At 42.0% G+C, this 14,003-nt stretch overlaps 1 protein-coding gene across 4 annotated transcripts in view; it reads right to left on the reverse strand.

The window, feature by feature from the left end:
• Positions 1 to 2,200: 2,200 nt before the first annotated feature.
• The window catches only part of UBR2 (ubiquitin protein ligase E3 component n-recognin 2), a 123,921-nt gene continuing 112,118 nt past the window's right edge, over positions 2,201 to 14,003 (reverse strand). For all 4 annotated transcript variants that reach the window (XM_053905002.1, XM_053905003.1, XM_053905001.1 and 1 more), the window contains exons 43-47: positions 11,776 to 11,832; positions 9,093 to 9,170; positions 7,787 to 7,957; positions 5,831 to 5,932; positions 2,201 to 4,397 (exon numbers count right to left, since the gene is read on the reverse strand). In XM_053905002.1, coding sequence (XP_053760977.1) covers positions 4,256 to 4,397; positions 5,831 to 5,932; positions 7,787 to 7,957; positions 9,093 to 9,170; positions 11,776 to 11,832 — 550 coding nt within the window. In that variant the 3' untranslated portion in view covers positions 2,201 to 4,255. The remainder of the gene's footprint in view (positions 4,398 to 5,830; positions 5,933 to 7,786; positions 7,958 to 9,092; positions 9,171 to 11,775; positions 11,833 to 14,003) is intronic.

Genomic DNA, 14,003 nt, shown 5'->3' on the forward strand with positions numbered 1-14,003 from the left:
TATTCTCCACATTGACCAGTTCAGACCAGAGCTGAATTTATTTAATATTTTCATGTGTGGAATCTTAGTTTAGTGATTTAAGCGAAAATTCCAAACCATTTTTCCCTGCTCTGGTCAAAACGTATTTTCCCAAACAAGGAAACACAAGTCTCTGTGGGGCCAGGTTATAGGGCAGATGTAAGCAACCTTAGAATCTGAGAGCTGCTGGGAGGACCAAGGGTGAACTGACCCTATGATAAATATCCCCAGTTGGTTTAAGCAGACGTAGGGCGAGCTGCACTTCACAGGGCTTCTCAGGTAGCGGCCAACAAGACTCTGACCTGGGTCTTCCTTGTGTCTAACCTCAGGCTTTCCTGGGACCAGTATAAATTCATTTCTCCCAGGGGACTCAACCAGGTTTTCAAGTCTGGCAGCCCTTCCTTGGGGCAGGGTGAGAGGTAAGACAGCACATTAGGCCTTTTCCACTTTTAAAACACTTTCTCCAGAGTGAAGAAGTAGGTACTAGCTGCTTATTCTGAACATTTAGGAAGACAAGTGTGCTGGAATCTGTGGCTTCAGTTCAAGAACCCATAGCTTCTTGCAACACGTTCAAGCCCAGGACTGAACCACCAGCAAATAAACCCCAAGTAACCTCAATATAGGTTAATAAGATTAGGTGCTTGCTCGGCACGCTCCCCTTTCCCTCCTTGTCCGGGCACCTGTAATGCTAGGCCAGCAGGTTTGCAGCTTAGCCAGGAGCAGGGCCGAGTGGGGGAGGGAAGGGAGACCAAGACAACTCGGGTCTCTGACTTGCTACTAGAGGAGAACACGGCTCCCAATGACAGGGTGGCCAGCCAGCAGCACCGTGTGTTAGGGACAGGAATGTGGGGGCGAATGGTATGGAAGACCAGGGGGAGAGGGATGCCTTCCTGGTCCTCAGTGGACAGGAGATTTGCTTGAAGGAGGGGGAAACATCAGTCTTTTAACTTCTGATGGTGTTTTGTCCTTCCAAACAGAGGATGAATATAAACAGCAAAGTTAGAGAATGTTGTGCAAAGATGGAATACAGCAGGTTAAGACAGAAGGAGAAAATTCCTAGCTATTTACCCAAGGGGAATGGAAATGTAGTTTCACACAAAAACCTGCACAATAACATTTTCATTTTTTTCATAATCACCAAAAACCGCCCAAATGTCCTTCACACCTGATAACTGCATAAACATCTGCACAGTGGAACACCGCTCAGCAACCATAAGGAACACGGATGACTCTCCAATGCATTAGTCTTCTTAGAAAAGCCAGGCTCAAAAGGCTACATGTGATACATATTTATAGGACATTCTGGAAGAGGCAAAACAAAGGGACAGGAAGATTAGTGGTTGTCTGGGGGTCAGGACCGGGGAAGAAAGTGACCACAAAAGGGGCTTGAGGGAACGTCCTGGGCAGACAAAACTGTTCTGTTTGATAGCAGTAGTTGTATGCCTTTGTTAAAATACATAAAACTGTCCATTAAAAAGGATGAATTTTACTATTTGTAAAATACCTTAATACACTTGACTTAAAAAAAACAAGAATAAGGACAGAGCAAGGAGTGTGTCAGAGGGCTTAATGACCCTTGGAACTGCTGACATTTGGACCAGGGAAGAGAGTAAGCTGGGAGCAGCATTAAAAGCTAGAAGACAGGGAGAACACATGGAAACCTTGCTTTCTTAGTTTATGCCTTCTGTTTTAAGAGGATTTTGAAAAGCACAGCAGAGTTCTTGTAGGCAATGACTCTCCTGCAAATTAAGGACATAGCTTCCTTCCTCCACGTGTCTCTCATAAGCAGAGAATGTCTGGGGAGTGTGTAAGAACAAGGACCTGAAGATTACCAGGGAAGAAAGAGCAAGAAGAGTATAAACCTGAAGACAGGTCATATACCTGGAAGAGACTTTGAGTGCTCTGTTTCCCCAGTGATTCGAGGTTCAAAATGGTTCAGAAGTTCACGAGCTGTTGCAGCCAATGAATATGAAGCTTAATCAGCTGAAATGATGATCCAGCTTTCTCTGGTAAGGTCAAGTTGGTTTGGCTAATGGCCATAACTGACACTAATAATATAAGCCTCTTAATTTTCAAGCTAATAAAGATGTTCCACTTTATTTGTAGCAAGGTGACATGGGGAACATTTCCATGGCATTTAAGTGTGCGAAACAAAACAAAGAAAATGTAGGCAGACTCAAAGTAATGTCAACACCTAAAGCATTTATTTGGATATCTTTAAACTTTTTACATATGATACATTCCAAATTTTACAAGATGTCCACAGATATTAAAGTTATGGCCAATTTATTAAACAGATATGATTTTCCCTGATATGGAAAGGATGTTATATAAACATTTCTACAATAAACATAATACATGCGGAAAAAATCATAAAAACTAAGATGATCCATTAGGTAGGGAAGACAATTAGCTTAATGATGCACACACCAGAAACTGGAAGGGTGCGTGTGTTGCTGTTTCATGTAAATTCATCAGACTCCCTGACATTCTCAGAGAATGAAATCCAGGGACACCCTCTGCTAACAACAGACTTCTATGAAGTCATTCCTGAAAGCCAGAGTATTGTTATGATTTGGTAAAAATGTTTATAATCCATTTACAGAGAGGGAACCTGGACTTACTTTAAGCTTGGTGAAGATATGGAGAAAAGCCAAAAGAAGCTGGACTTAACGCTAAAGGAATGGGGATGTGAAAAAGGCCAAAATAAACATTAAAATCATTGTGCCATCCACAGCCTCAGATCTTATGAACAGAAGGCCAGAAAACGGGGGAGAGTGCTGGGTCCTAAGTTGGATTTTCTTCCTGTTGGTCCTCCTCTCAGCTGGGTGAGCCAGTCCCAAGCAAAAAGGGTTAAGGTCATCCTTTCAGAGGATGGGTTCCTGTCACACACTACCGTGGAAGAAGCAGTGAATGTGGCTTCTGCATTCCCACTTATTTTAGCCTAAAGTCTGGAATCCTGATCTTCCTCCTGGGTTTACTGCAGTGTATGCAAAGCTGAGTGGAACAGAACTTTTAGATGCAATTCAAAACGGACTGAGTGAAAGGGTTACTTTCATTGGCTAAAAAAATCCAAGACCCTCTTATGATTCATTTGTCCCTTAGCCCCACCTCGGAGAGGCTCAGAATGTATTCCTCCACTAAATCTGCCATCACTCTCCGTGGATATTCAAGCTCTCAGCACACATGTATCAAACAAGAGTGGCTGTGTAGTATTAAGAGTTAAAAGCTATTTTACTAAGTGGCTATCATTCTGGGAAGGCACCTCTTAGTAAGAACAATAATGTTTAAAAATAATAAAAAGCCTGGGCACACAGGCTGTCCCAGGAATGTACTAAGTGAGCCAGCAGGTAAACAGCAGTTCATCTATTCCAGGAAATGCTGGAAGGGGTAGGGAAACCTCAAAACACCGAGTTCTAATTTTTTCTCCTAGTGTTTGATTCAGGATGCATACAATCTCTCGGTTTAGTCTTAGAAATGGGAATATATTGTCTGAAAAATTAGGATATTCTAAGGTTTCAAAAAGCCCTTTAAAATGAGTTTTTCTCTCAAAGCCAAAAGTCTTGCCAAAAACAAAAAACAAAAACCCAAAAACCATGTAACAAAAAAACCCAACTTCTATAGCCCTGAAAACCACCCAGCATACGAAGCAAATGCCTCTCCCCTTCGTCCCACAGGTGCACACATGCCCCAACCCGCTCACAGCGATGGAGACAAGGGATTGCCGCTTTCAAGATCCACTGCTTTGCTCTTAGAGGTAGGGTCCCGTCAGCGGAGGGGACAGCGACCCAATCCCAGTGGTGAGAGTCACTGAAAGGGACCAAGAAGTGTGACCCCGAGAGACCACAGAGACTTTTTCCTGCCGCTGTCGAATCAGCTTCAGGCCTGGAGTTCCTTGTGATCAGTAATGTAACATGGCTCAGACTACTGGGAATGGTCAAACACAGTCACATGCCCACAAAGGGTCGTGCCCAGCTGGGGAAGAGAGTGCTTCTCGCTGGATCCTAAAACTCAAGCAGTTACGTTTGAGGGACACAGCAAACAGTGCAAGAAAATCCGCTGATGGAAGGTGATTTTCATCAGTCCCTGGAGCCAGAAACTATGAAAACAAAACTAGGAAGGAAAGCTTAAATAAAGAATTGATTTCCAAATTCAGTAGAATTTATTTCCTATTCTCTTTCTTGAAAAGCCAACTGGGTTATAAAACTCCAAGTTTCTGTTTTTGGTAGTGAAGTAATTATAAATGCTGCCAGTCGATGCCAACCAGTGTCTGATTTGCTTCCTGTGCATGTCCAATTTCCTCCGTGATACTGTGTTGGTGCCAAAGCTTCTGAATCTTCTTAAATCGCTCTTTGCACAAGTGTAAAGGATTTCCCCGTCTAGAAGAAAGACGCACGTCACTCAGGATGCATTCTGTTTATTCATCTATTACACCCCAACCTTTCCTGATTTAGGAACAGTTACAAGTACTGGTTTAAGATCCTCTGCAAAATTCCTGTTCTGCATGAGACCGTGGCTAATAACACATTAGCTCTGAAGGCTGGCTAGGAGCATCTGAAGGGAGTAAGTGCCGAAAAGAAGAGGAAAAACGCATGCGAGCTACACTTAACTCAGACTGGGGTGAGGGAAGGGAGGGTGGGCCTGGGCAGGAGGGTGTAGGGGGAGAAGCTAAAACTACCCATTCATCATCTACTTTGCTGCTAAAATGTTAAGTAAGAAGGGAGGAGGCAGGGGAGGGAATGGGAGGAAAATTGCAAGGGTAAAAATGTTCCCCGGAGTGCTGTCTTTCAGCCAGAGTCTAATAAGCAAAGCAGCCAAATGTGAATAATTTCTGGGTCTAATTTACCCAAAGCAAAGGTTTTGGTGAGTTCATGCTGGTGGCCTTTGCTCCTGCTTCAGGGCACACCGGTCCTCTCACTCGCTAACCAGGGCTCTTTATCGTATGAGCCCACGCTCCTTGGGGCAACAGGAGAACCAGCACCAGGTGGCATATGCAGGTAACCTTGCAGCTGAGCGCCCGGAGCAGCCCCCTACTTCTCTTGCTTTGGTTTCCAGGCGTTCATTTCCTCCGCCCCAAGGCTGGATGGTTCTGTCTAGGTTAAGACTTTCACCTCCTCTGGGCGAAAAGATGGTCTGAAAGAAGTTCTTTTATAGTGCTTGAGGGAAGTGTCATTAGCATTTTCTTATGATATAATAGAAGCAGCCAGAGGAGAAGTGATTAAGCCTCATATACTGTTGTCTTGTTTTGTTATGTTCTCTTTGTTCCCAGGCTCTTAAGTTAATAAGATAAGCGCATCTCTCTCTCTCTTTTAAAGTAGGCTCCAAGCCCAATGTGGGGCTTGAACTCACAACCCTGAGGTCAAGTTCCATGCTCTACCGAGAGCCAGCCCCACACACATCTCTCATCAATTAAGATTTGCTCTTTTATATCACCTGAACAACACTGGGTCTCCTCATACAAAGCCACACAAGTCACAACAGGCTATCGCCACAGTGTTCTGATGCTGTGGATGCCACATGGCCATTTCAACGGTTCTCTGGGGTGATAAATGGAAAAAGTTGTACTCTCTCCTATTCTTTCCTCTTGTCTATTCTGATGGCCATCATGAAATTCTGAGGGCTGGGAAAGGTAATGGCGAGCGAGGCAGCCAGGGTGCCCTCCTTGGAAGAGTCCACCTCCACCAGAACAGAAGGTCTACAGCCCCTGGGCTGTTGGCAGGCAGACCTCACTCAGGCCTACCACATTCACCAGGTACTGAAGGCTCTGGAGGCCCAGGGTCAGCCAACCCAGCCCCCCAGCATGGGCCCTTACCTGAGTCCCTGGTCAGTCTCCCCATAGTCATCAAGGTAAGGAGGAGAATAAAAACAGCCTTTGGTTTTGCCAGCTAAAAATAGCACCTGACATTCCCGTACTCTGTAGAGAGACCGTTTATACATTCTAGATTAGTAACGGATGTCTGGATTCAGTTCCTAATGGACTCGAGTCTTATAAAAATAAACAACACTAGTGCTGGAAGAGAAGAAACAGCATTTATAGCAGAGACACTTAAAGTATCAACACATCCACCCAAGTTTTAAAAGTAATTAAACTGATTGTATTGTAACCAGTAACGATTGCATTGTAAGGCAATACAGCAAGGGACATTTTGGGTTAGGAATCGATGACTCATATAACACTAGCATTTAAAAAATTAAGTGTGAGAAAGATCATTAACTTCTAAGCATAAAATAGTGACTGTTATTTTAACAGCTATTATGAAGAAACTGTTCATTGAAAAAATGTACAAAAACATTCTGAATTAGGTTGACTTGAAACACAACGCAACACTGTACATGACCAAAAGAATTTTGAAATATGCCAGAGAAGAGAAAATGCTACTTTTATATTTCTCCTAAGGGCTATTTAAAAATGGATCTCCCCAACCCTTTGAGAGGTTTGCCTGACCTTTTTTGTGTATTAATAATTCAGCTCAATTCAACGTTTATTGAGAACCTGTCATGTGTAAGAAGTTGTCAGGTACCAGGGGACTAAGATACCTAAGATACGGATATAATCTATGCCCCAGGGGAGCTCACACTCATGTCACTTCTCTCCTTCAAACCCTGAACTGGCTTCCATCTGACTCTGGTATGTCACCAGGACATAGCAGGCCCCACAATACTTCCCCTTGTGCACACTTCTCCAGCGACACTAGCCTCATTGCTGTTTCCTGAACACAGCAGGCACATTTCCCAGTAATTTTGCAATTGCTATTCCTGCCTAGAGTTTTCTTCCTACTTCTTTCGGTGTTTATTCAAAAGTCACCTTCTCAGGGAACCTTCCCTGGTTCCCTAACTAAAAATCCAACTCCTCGTCTGCCATCTCATATTTCTCTCCTTGCTTTACTTTTTGTCCTCTGAGTGTATCACTAAATTCGTATCAGCCTTATTTATTTTCTATCTCCCACACTAGAAAATGAGCTCCACAAAGGCAGAGATTTTTGTCTGTCTTGCTGACTACTGCATTCTCAAAGCCCACTACACAGTAGTCACTAATAAGTATTGGCTGTATATTGTCTAATATATACAACCATCGTTGACCCTAGAACAACACGGTGGTTAGGGGTGCCAACCTCCCCGTGCAGTTGAATATCTGTGTATAAGCTCTGACTCCCCCAAAATTTAACTACTAATAGTTCATTGTTGACTGGAAGCTTTACCGATAACATAGACAATGACTAACACACATCTTGCATGTTTTATGTATTATTTACTGTTTTCTTACAACAAAGCAAGCTAGAGAAAAGATGTTATCAGTTATGAAGAAACTCAGAAAGAAGATAAAATACATTTACAGTACTGTATTTACTGAAAAAAACTGACATATAAGTGGACTTGCATACAGTTCCAAACCGTGTTGTTCAAGGGTCAACAGTATATACATCAGCCAGCGATATGTATGGATCCCAAGCCATAAGGAAACAAGGGAAGTAATTCTGATTGGATTTGGGCAGAAAACCAAGGACAGTTTCACATTAGAATGAGGCACAAAGAAAGCAGAACTGAATTGTCATGGAGGTGGGAAGGATGACCATGGAAGCAGCAGCAAAGAGACAGCATGAGCCAAATATGAGCTGTGACGAGAGGAAGCTCCCCTGTTCCTCGAATGAGTAAAACACAGGAGAACAGCAGTCTCAAAATTCTTTGCAACACAGTAGTTTCTTGTGCTGTCCCTCAACATTCATATACCATGGCAGATGCGAAGGAAAAAGTGCCCAGCGGGCCTCACCTGAGGAAGATGCCCACCCCAGAACCACAGGAGTAGGTGTGAGCGGTGCAGGCTCCCACGTCTTCCCCTTCCAGTTCCGTCTGACAGCAGTAGCTCTGGGAGCACAGCAGAGTTCCACACACAAGGCACAGAGTGGGGGCTCTGCTCTTATCACCACCTGATTTGGGGCACCTCCATGGGACAGAAAGCGCTCAAGTCATTGCTCTAACAAAGAGTGGTTAAAGAGCTGACGGTGGTAAAGCCATCCCAGAAAAATTTTGCAATATCAAGTAGAGCTAAAGAGGCCTATATTCTATGGCCCAGGCAAATTTATTTCTAAAATTGGGAACACCTCACGCAAAAACCATGGATGGGAAATAATCTATCAACAATTGGAGAAGCAGTAAGTAAAATCAATAGGAGAAAAAAACATGTAAATTCTGCTATCCTGTGATGAAATACTACACAAGAGGGAGAAGTGATGAATTATAAGTTATGTATGTCGAATGTATAAAAACTCTTAACGAAGTTTGCTGAGTGACAAAAACTATAGAGTATATACAGTAGAGTGCCATTTTAAAGCCTAGAACATGTGAAATAAATATATGCTGCTTGGGAATATAAACATTTGCGGCTAACGTGTACATGCACAGGAAGGCTCAACACCTTGGGAGGACAGTAGATCTCTGTGAGGGGAGGAGGAAGCACCAGGGGAGAAATACACAAGGCAGCTTCAACCGTCTAGGTAACGTTCCATTTTTTTTTTTTTTTTTAATTTTTTTTTTTCAACGTTTTTTATTTATTTTTGGGACAGAGAGAGACAGACAGAGCATGAACGGGGGAGGGGCTGAGAGAGGGAGACACAGAATCGGAAACAGGCTCCAGGCTCCGAGCCATCAGCCCAGAGCCTGACGCGGGGCTCGAACTCACGGACCGCGAGATCGTGACCTGGCTGAAGTCGGACGCTTAACCGACTGCGCCACCCAGGCGCCCCAGTAACGTTCCATTTTTCATACTATGGATTATTATTTATACTGCTTCTATGTCAAACATTTAAAAACATTACCAAGGGCTCTTATTAAAGTGTAAATGGTTATTTAGATAACCCGTAGTGACATTTTGTCCCCCACTGCCCCGTTTCTCGTATCTTATTCTGGAGCGTGCTGGAATGATGCTGTTACAAGTCGGGCAGGGTAAAACTCTAACCAACGTTATAATTCCCCTACCCAAACGAGGCTGAACAACAACAAAATCCCTTAAATTCTGTGTAGAGAAGTGAGTGCTTCCAATGGTAGGAAAGGCTCAACACTTGAATATCAGAACTTACGAGAAATTAGATGCTTGATTAATGAGGCTGCTGTAATCCTCTGGAAGGTCTATTAATTTGTTGGATTCTCTTGGATAGCTAAAACAAAACAAAACACACCAACAAAAACACATAAAAAACAAGTTAGAAGTCCTATTATAACAATGACAGGTAACTCTTAGTTAAAAAAAAAAAAAAATGAACACTGAATCTGGGTGACTGGGTGTTACCACAGTGGCATGAGTGGTATGAGAAGCCATAGTCAGAAATTAAAACAGCACTCGGTTTTTTTGATGCAGTGTCTTTATTATTATTATCTTTTGTTTTTTTTAGGTAAGCTCTACACCCGACATGGGGTTTGAACTCACAACCCCGAGATCAAGAGTCCCATGCTCTTCCACTGAGCCAGCCAGGTGCCCCTAAAAAGGCCCTCTTTTTTTTTTTTTTTTTTTTTTTTTTTTTTTTTATTTATTTTTGGGACAGAAAAAGGCCCTCTTAAATAACACAGGGCCCTAGGGTTTACATTTTTACTTGAAGAGCTCAGAATACATTATCGAGGTAGCAGACAGTACTTAGTACCTGCCCCATTAAAGTGAGAATGTGGGAGCTCTGAGAAGGAAGGGAAGACACTCCTCCCTGGGCTTCTAAGGAAACAGCACAGTAATGGAGAGCCCAACCATACAATTCAGGGTAAGACACAAAAGATATGCTTACTAAGGGTGATCTTGAGGCAGAAATGAGTTGGAGGAGAGAAGGCAGTAGAAAACACAGACTTTCTTTAGCGATACCAGGCCCTGTTGGTTCTGTGACAAGTTAATTCAGGTAAAAGATCCAAATCCAACTGGTATGTGAGGACCTGCTCTCAGTGCTCACCTATGCCCAGCACACACTGTGCGACATGGCCTGCCCCTTCTGTCCCTACTGCAGGGACAGACAGCCGGGGGGGAGTTACTGAGACAGATCTTACTCCAGAGTCACCTGGGGGGAATTTTGGGGAGACACACATGTCAACTTTAGAGAAACTGGATTTGGTAGGTAGGAGCCTGGGTATTTTTATTTTAAGATTTAAAAATTTTTAAGTAATCTTTATACCTAATGTGGGGCTTGGACTCATGACCCCAAGATTAAGAGTCTCATGCTCTACCGACTGAGTCAGTCAGGCACCTCTAGGCCTGAGTAAAAAGTTCCCAAAGTTATTATGATGTATACTTCAAGTAGAGAACTACTGTCCCACATGACAGTAGGGTTGAACCATATGAAACTGGCGATATTCAACCATTTTTGACTTATAACAATCAGAATTCCACATGGCTCAACCTATTAAAATTAGGGTGCTATCATCTCTAGATTTGGGACAGGCTATTTATAATATCAAAGAAATAGAACAGCCAATCTCCTCTGGCTTTCTGATTTTTATGGATGATGTATACAACAGAACCAAGGAGAGATTAACAGATGAAATACATTTGTCATCACCCAGGATAGCACACTTTACTATGGAATCAAAATAGAGCTAATGTCAAAAAGGAATGAAGGGGGTTAAAAAAAGTGAATGAAGAAAAAAAAAAGGCATGATTTGATAATCACTGAAGCTGAGTGACAGGAATGTGGAGCCTCATATTATTCTTCATACTTTTGGATAGTTTAAAATTTTCCATAATAAAAGGGAAAAACAAAGCTAACAAAAACTTGGAAAAGGAGCTACATTTTAATTTTTATCTTATTTACTTTAATATTTAGTTTTTGGGAGAGTGTAAGTGCGGGAGGAGCAGAGAGAGGGGGAAAGAGGATCCAAGGAGGCTCTGTGCCGACAGGCTGACAGGAGCAAGCCTGATGTGGGGCTCGAACTTGCGAACCGTGAAATGATGACTCAAGCTGAAGTTGGATACTCAACCAACTGAGCCACTCAGGTGCATCAGGACCTACATTTTTAAAAAAGCTAACATTCTAAAACACAGTAACTTTGCTATTTGTTTCTTCTGCCAAGAATAATGCACTATACTTATATTCATAATTCTGATTTTTTTTTTTTTTTTTTTTTTTTTTTTTTAATGAGAGGGAGAGAAAGCATGCATGGGAGCAGGGGAAAGGGGCAGAAGGGGAGAGAGAGACAGAGAGACAGAGAGACAGAGAGAGAAAGAGAGAGAGAGAGAGAGAGAGAGAGAGAGACAGAGAGACAGAGAGAGACAGAGAGAGAATCCTAAGCAGGCTTCATGCTCAGCACAGAGCCCAATCTCAACAACCCTGGGATCATGACTTGAGCTGAAATCAAGAGCTGGATGCTCAACCGAATGAGCCACCCAGGCGCTCCTCATAAATCTGATTCTTTTATAAACTCTCGTTAGACTAAGAAGAAAAAAGTATGAAAGCAGGATGTTCTACCTCCTGGAATTACTTTATAAAGGTCTGGGAGGTCAATTTTAAAGGAATGGCACACTTACAACCTGCTTGTTGCCTACCTCTCACCACCCAACCAAGTCTTTGATAATCTTCTTTTTTTTTTGGGCGAGAGAGAGAGGGAGGGAGGGAGGGGCAAAGAGAGAGAGAGAGAATCCCAAGCAGGCTCTGTGCTCTCAGCACAGAGCCCGACGAGGGGCTCGAACTCACCAACTGTGAGATCATGTCCTGAGCCGAAATCAAGAGTTGGATGCTTAACCGACTGAGCCACCCAGGCGCCCCCAATCTTTGATAATCTTTAACTTACCTTATAGCATCTCTTTCACCTTCTAGATATCTTTTAACTTCAATGTGATGACACCAACTTCAAAGTAAATAGAAAAAAAAAAACACTTAACTTTTGAAGGGTTAGAACTAGAATTTTTTCCTCTCTAAATCCAGTAAGAGAAAAATAAACCTTTTTGCCTTAATATATCTACTGCATCAAAAGAAGCTTGGAGGAATACACATTTTGCTTCAACTTCTAAAATCAGAAGAATATGACCTGTGATTTTCTAAAAGCCTAACTATCACCCCACTAATTTGAGACACTCTGGAAAAACCAGTATGAATTAACGACAACCTTTTAGTATTTGGAGTTAGAATACTCCTATTAAATTCTTTTTAAATTATGGCAAAATATACATGACATAAAACTTACCATTTTAACCATTTTTAAGTGTACAAGTCTATGGCATTAAGTACATTCACATTATTGGGCAACCATCACTACCATTCATCTCTAGAACTTTTTTTTTAAATGTTTATTTACTTATTTAGAGAGAGACAGAGATAAGCAGAGAGAGAGGAAAACAGAGAATCCCAAGTAGGCTCCATGCTGTCACCACAGAGTCTGGTGAGGGGTGTGAACTCATGAACTGTGACCTCAGCAGAAATTAAGAGTTGGATGCTTAATCGACTGAGCCACCCAGGAGCCTCATCTCCAGAACTTTTTCAACTTTTCCAAATGAAATTCTATATTTGTTATTTTATTTATTTTATTTTGTTTTATTTTTTAACATTTATTTATTTTTGAGGCAGAGAGAGACAGAGCATGAACGGGGGAGGGTCAGAGAGAGGGAGACACAGAATCTGAAACAGGCTCCAGGCTCTGAGCTGTCAGCACAGAGCCTGACATGGGGCTCGAACTCACGGACCACGAGATCATGACCTGAGCCGAAGTCAGACACTTAACTGACTGAGCCACCCAGGCATCCTGAAATTCTGTATTTGTTAAACACTAGCCTGTTCCTCCCTTCTTCCAGCCTCTGGCAGCCACCATTCTATTTTCTGTCTCTACGAATTTGACTACTGTAGATACCTCATATAAGTGGAAACACACAGTATTTTTTCTTTTGTGACTGGCTTCTTTCACTTAGCATGTTTTTAAGATGAATTCATCCATGTTGTAGTAGGAGTCAGAATTTCCTTCCTTTTTAAGCTGAGTAATATTTCACTGTATGTAAACTACATATTATTTACCTACTCATCTGTTGTTGGACAATTAGGTTGCTCTACCTTTTGTCTCCCAAGAATAATGCTGCTCTAAACATGGTTGTACAAGTATCTATTTGAGTCTTTGTTTGAAATTCTTTTGCAATATATACCTAGAAGTTAAATTGTTGGATCATATGATAATTCTATGTTTAACTCTTTGAGGAACTGCCATATTATCTTCCAGAGCAGCTGTGCTATTTTCTATTCCTATCAGCAATGCACATGGATTTCAATTTATTGACATCCTCGCCAATCAACATGTGTTATTGTTGTCTGCCTTCTGATTATAGCCATCCTAATAGTTGTGAAGTAGTACCTCACTGTGGTTCTTTTTTGTGTTTCCATAATGACTAGTGCTGTTGAGCATGTTTTTGTGTGCTTAATTGGCCATTTGTGTATCTTCTCTGGAGAACTCCTTTGCTTCTATTTAAATGGGTAGTTGCTCTGGAGCACCTGAGTGGCTCAGTCTGTTGAGTGTCCAACTCTTGATTTGGGCTCAGGTCATGGTCTCACAGTTTGTGGGTTCGAGCCCTGGGTCGGACTCCATGCTGACAGTACGGAGCCTGCTTGGGACTCTCTCCCTTTCTCTCTGCCCCTCCCTGGCTCGTGCTCTCTCTCAAAATAAATAAATAAACATTAAAAAAATGGGTAGTTGCTTTTTTGTTGGGATGTAAGAATTCTGGCCATATATTCATACATTCTGATACTAATCCTGTATCAGATATATGACTTGCCAATATTTCCCATTCTATGGGTAAAAGAGCCAAATTTTCATCTTAACTAACTTGACATGATTGACAAGTAACTTTCTCTAGACTTCAATTTTCTCGAATATAAAGCGAGGGTACTAGACTAGATAACCCTCAAGGTTTTTCAGTTCCAAAAATCTACACGACAGAATCCTTAACAAGTAAGTTAATATAAGGAAATAAACATTTCTACCACTACTCTCCTTCTAAACAAATCTGCTTATGTTGTTCACTAGCTTGGCAAAAACCT

Source organism: Panthera pardus, unplaced genomic scaffold, assembly GCF_024362965.1.
Source record: "Panthera pardus isolate Hobbes unplaced genomic scaffold, ASM2436296v1 HiC_scaffold_17, whole genome shotgun sequence".
In the NCBI taxonomy this organism is placed as follows: domain Eukaryota; kingdom Metazoa; phylum Chordata; class Mammalia; order Carnivora; family Felidae; genus Panthera; species Panthera pardus.